Here is a 5,706-nt window from a genome sequence, read left to right as displayed (position 1 = left end):
AGAGAGAGAGAGAAAGGGACAGAGTGAGATAGAGAGAGAAATAAAGGGAGAAAGAGAGGGGGAGAGAGATAGAGAGAGAGAGAGAAAGAGAGAGAGAGAGAAAGAGAGAGAAATAAAGGGAGAAAGAGAGGGGGAGAGAGATAGAGAGAGAGAGAGAAAGAGAGAGAGAGAAGAAAGAGAGAGAGAGAAAGAAAGAGAGAGGGAAACAGATACACACACGTGTCACAGATGAGATCGTGATTGTAAGAAAAAAGAAATACAGTGAATCATCCTGCTTAGTCACACCCTTGCATAAGAAAGAGCACATTTTCAAAACTCTGTAGCCACATAGTTACCTGCTAAGCTAACAAGTCTCTAGTTTGGTACACTGATCTTGAGATAGCTCCCCTTTGTCTTGAACACTTTTTTTTCCAAAAGCAGGGAAGAAATCATCAATGCCGCTTTGCACTTGATTCACTTTACTATACAATATTCGTAATTGTTATGTGTTATGTTTTCGGTGCATAGGAAGGAAATAAATACATACTGCACCATGTAATGTTTTACAAAATGTAAACCATTACTCATTTTGCCTGTTAACATTCTTTCGACAAAAGTTAAGTCGTGATGGCACGCCACATATCCAGAAAGTACGTCATTCTAAGTCCGCAATTTTGTGAAGAAAATAAAAAACAAATCAATAGTCAACATGCATCCCTAACTGTCAACCCCCAAACTTTCAGAGGAAACAAACAAAGGTGGATACAAACTAAGAAAAAGGTCATATTCTATATTCATGTAGCACAGCTAAGCTAATGACAAATCACAGAGATACAAAAGAAGACAACAAAATGAACTCTGTCATTAAAAGTTCACTCCCAACAGCAAAACTCACTCTTTGAAGTAGTTGGAGTTTCCTGACTTTTCAAAACCTTCACTTCATGTCCAAGAGCCCCTGCAACCCCATCATCATTGTGTGATTCTTTCACAATCAGTTCCTGTAGATGAAAAAAGAAAAGTACGATCACGTTTCGTTTTGAAGTCATTTCCTTTGTCCACATTAAATTTAGTTAGAATGTAAAACCAAGCAATATAACGAGATTTTTTTGCTTATAAATGCACATTGCTCCCGGCTAGTAGATGCACAAAGTGTTTTCGGCCCAAACCCAACACACTCATAAAAGCCACCAAAAAATCTTCTTTCTCTTTTCATAAACACGTGTTCGTGCGTACAGAGCAGCATTAAAAACAGCTGATTTTCTCAAGAGTGCTAAAATGGATGTTGCAGGTTTTGCATCTCAGCCTCTCATATACATATTCTCATTCAGACCCCTGAGGCAACATAATTTTTTAACTGTGACTGAATTTTTTTGGGGGGCTAAATATACTCCCATCATTAGCTTTTTCTGGTCTCACGTATCCATACAGCATTGCTCTAGCACAGTCTAAACTCTTTCACTACTGAATGGGGGGGTTTCCTCACATGGACCAGGCCCTGTCTGTGACCTACTTTCTGATTCTACCTACTGTCGGACAAATTAAATTTTTTTTGGTTCAATTTTCAATATTATCCACATATATCATATGAAAATAAAGGGTTAATAAAGACGTATCTCATTATGTTGCTAAAAACAATAATTCTTCAGCTTGAGATTTCAGATTTGATTATTACAAAAGTAGGCGTGGTTTGAAGCAGGACATGACGACGGTCCAGCTTTACTGCCCAGAGTGAAACATGGCTCGCGGTAGTGAAAGAGTTAAAAAGCAGACTCAATTAACACTTTGCCGTCCGTCTCGCTGATCGGCGATGTTTACCACCCAGTTCCTTTGGGTTTTCCCCAAAATGCCTTTGCCTTTGATGGCAAGGGTTTTTACTATATGAGCCTTGTGATGGCAAAGCGTTAAAAACCAGGTCAATACATTTCTTTCAGCTAAATAAATATTGACTGATTCACTGCTGAGGAAAACTATGAACTTTAAAATGTAGCATGCACTTCCAACTCATTATAGAGCATCACCGACTGGTGTTGAATGGCTGCCAAACAGTAAAGCACTGGCAGCAAAAGGTGGTCACAAAGATACCAACACTCAACACTACTACAAGCAATGATGAGGATATTATGAGAATACTCATCAAGCAGCTCATTTTAAGAAACTTGCCTGGCAATAATTCTTGAAAGTACTTGTAGCAATTTAGTAGTTTTCATTCTAGCACAGTAAAAACATAAATTAAAGCCAGAATTGTTGAAACCTGACAAATTTTCCAGGAGCAACATGATTTACTTTACCTCCAACTACTTAACTTAACGAAATATTTAAAATATAAAGTATAAATAATAAGCTCAAACTCTTACCTCTGACTGTGTACCACACTCTGTGCAAAAGAAAAGTCCATCTTCTTCATCATACTCACTGTTACCACACACACCACAACTAAAAGGCATGATGTTCAGTGTAGTATCATAGTATAGTTTGCTAAACAAACTAAGGATCTGAAAAGCAAGAGGATAAATATTATACAAGCCATTAGCAGTGAGTTACACACATATAAATTGTTTTAGAAACTTCATTATATTATAAGTTAAGCTTAGTGGAGCATGTGGATCCACAGACATCAAAGGTTTTACAGGAGGTACCATCATGGAAAATATCCTCATTTATACTCCAAACCAGAAATGGTGCATTTGATGACAATTGACAATAATTAGTGAAAGGCGAGGAACCCAAAACTTTCTTCATTCTCTTCTGTTGGTGGTCATTTGGCATTCAATAGAACAGGTGCATATTAATTTTTTTATAAAAAGATATTCACCAACTGTAGGACTATTATTATTAAGTGGCAGGATAGAATAAGAAATGAAGAGCTATTAGGAAAGGACAGGACAAAAGAATAAAGAAAAGTAGAAATAGGACTTGAAAGTGGGGTTGGATGGGACACACCTTCAGAAGTCCAGCGGAAACATCACAAGACAGTCACTGCAAGTGGAACCCACAGGGAGCGTGGGGCACGAGGCAGGGGTAGGCAACGAGAGACATGGAGGAGATGTGTGGAAAGGGATGTGTGGAACGAGCTAGGAAGGATGGCCCAGGTAAGAGATAAATGGAAGGAGCTTGTATTATATACCCTGCAAGGGGTGAAAGGCATTGATGATGATGAACGAAGAATAAGGCCGGTCCCAAAGTGGCTCTGTAGGTCTGACCTGTAGCTCGCCTGGCTCGCACCATGCAAATGAATGTATACATTATCGTGTGCTTAAGCAGCGTCGCTGTGTTGTCTGTTTTTTGTCAGCTGAGCTGCGCGATGCATCAGACGTACCTATTCAACAGTGTTGTAAAAATGGCGGAAATGTGTCGCCTCGTTTCGTGTTTATTTTCGACTGAAACTCTTCACAGATCATCAAAATCAACAAGAAGTAAGTATTATTAGGTGCTTTACTATCAAATATTGATGCTAGCATCAACACTTGGCCACAAAGTCACCCAGAAATGCACCTTATCATACTTTGAAACTTCGAATCGAGAGTTGACCTAGTTTTGACTGTTGCCGTAGGCCCAGGTGTGCTTCTCTAGATTCTAGATCTAGATCTAGCCTTGCATTGTAACCAATATAAACTATGCAATATAAACTTGCAGTTGCAAGTGTGTTTGTGTGTGTGTGTGGGGGGGGGGGGGGGGGGGGGGGCTGCACTTGGCACATCCGACGTAAAGAAGAGTTGTCCTGTCTTGGTATAATAATTGGTCTTGGATTACTAGAAACAGTACCTAAATATAGCAAGGCTGACCCATCGGTTGCACACCTACACACGTTAACACACAGTGCGGCTGTGCTGAGACGCAGCGAGTGTACCTCGCGCTCGCTGAGACACAGCAGAGACACTAAAATATATTTAAATACTCTCTGGACACAGGCGCCAACCCACAGTGCGGCTGTGCTGACACGCACACGGCGTGCGCCAGGCCAGCTACAGGTCAGACCTACAGACACAGAGCCACTCTCGGACCGGCCTTAGAAAATAAAACAAGGAAGAGGCTAGCCGTACTTAATGACGGCTAGACTGGCAGTCTAGCCGTACTTATTCTTAATATGATGGCTAGACTGACCATTTACAAAAAAAATAGGCCTACTGAATTGTAAACATACATTTTTAGTGGGCAGTATCTAAAGTATTTGCATTTGAGACGAAACCAGGTGCCTTAATGACAGTGCATGTATTTTAAACCTCCTGTTTTCTATTGTTAATAGGGCCTAAGATAAGTACGGCTAGACTGTCAGGCTAGCCGTACTTAATATTGATTGCTGAATTGTAAATGAAATTTTTAGTTTGCAATGCCTAAAGTATTTGTATTTCAGGTATTTTTTTACTTTCCCTCCCGTCTCACACTCAGCTACCAATTGTCTATTTTCTACTAAATATTGATGCGCTGAACACGAATATCAACTTCATTTCCGTCGCAAATTAATGTTTTTTGAAATATATGATTGTTTTTAACCGAGATAGACATGCTTTGGACCAATCGGGGGGTTCCAGGGGGTAAAAGAAAATCTGGGGGGGTTACAGGGGGCATGCCCCCCTGTTTTTACACCCATAATTTGATATTTTACAGTTAGATTTGAAATTGTCTTGAAAATAATTGATTTGCGACAGTTTTAGTGGCTTTATGTGTGATCTGCAGCAAACAGTACAGCAGTTTGACCCCTGAAACAGTGTATCTGTGTGCAGGAGTGAAAGTAAAAATTTACCGTATTTCAGACAAAACCAAAAGGTGCCTTACTGACTTGCATGGTATTTGAACCTGAATAATTACTAGATCTAGATCTATTGAGACCTGTGTACTAAACAGGCTTGAGTCGATAGGGCCAAACCTAGATCGAAGTACGGCTTGCCGTACTTAAGTCTTGTACGGCTAGCCACTTCGATAAAACAACGACAACGGCGGGATGCCAATAAAAGCAATAAAACACTGATCAGAGAAATATTTACCGACAAACAGTTTCAGCTTTATCTTACCCTGAGCTAGATTCTAGATCTAGATCTAGATCTAGATCTACTTGCTGTTTCTCAAATCAAAACGCAGGCACGTTGCTCAACAACGCAGGTCGATCAACTATCAACACATTCTCAACACAACAATCACAACAAATGAAAAACGAAAGTAGAACCGTGGGCCCGTGGGTATCGAGTTTGGTATCGATAAAGAGCACTCGATATCGGAGGCAAAGCAAGCTAACTTCTTTGGGGCAAAGCAAAGTAAAGATCCTACAAGATAATTTCAGGTGGTGTTAGCACATTTTAGAATATTATGGACGTTTGAGCTATTGGTATATATTCGAAACCTAGGTAACAAAACACAATATAGGGCCTAGAACATTTTGACCAAGGTTAGACCTATTCACCTGTTGTTTTGGCTTTCAATTTATATAATGAGGCAATGCGAGACTATTTTACCTGGCAGTGTTTCCGCTCACGGTTTAGAGGTTCGAATACTTTGAACGAAACACAATAGTGGCGACTACTTTTGTCTTCTCTTTGGTATTAAATGAAACAACACAAAATCTAACTATTTTAAGTTTAAAATGTTTGTATTAGTATGAGTTCGTTTATCTCATTTAGTTTTTGATTTCTTCTATCTTAGACTTAAAGCACCTCCTCACAAAGTAGGAATATTATAGTATCGATATGAAGAAAAATCGCTGTAAATTCATCCATTAGACTTTATGAATTCCTC

At 39.4% G+C, this 5,706-nt stretch overlaps 1 protein-coding gene across 1 annotated transcript in view; it reads right to left on the bottom strand.

The window, feature by feature from the left end:
* Nucleotides 1-5,251, bottom strand: part of LOC101847504 (TATA box-binding protein-associated factor RNA polymerase I subunit B) — a gene marked incomplete in the record, with an annotated part of 24,836 nt that extends 19,585 nt beyond the window's left edge. Inside the window, 3 exon segments of the mRNA XM_005101704.3 lie at nt 875-977; nt 2,334-2,471; nt 4,989-5,251. Coding sequence (XP_005101761.2) covers nt 875-977; nt 2,334-2,423 — 193 coding nt within the window.
* Between the last annotated feature and the right edge of the window lie 455 nt (nt 5,252-5,706).

Source organism: Aplysia californica, unplaced genomic scaffold (genome assembly GCF_000002075.1).
Source record: "Aplysia californica isolate F4 #8 unplaced genomic scaffold, AplCal3.0 scaffold00294, whole genome shotgun sequence".
Taxonomy (NCBI): Eukaryota; Metazoa; Mollusca; class Gastropoda; order Aplysiida; family Aplysiidae; genus Aplysia; species Aplysia californica.
The sequence above is the reverse complement of the archived record's forward strand: the minus strand, read 5'-3'. Positions and strand labels throughout refer to the sequence as shown.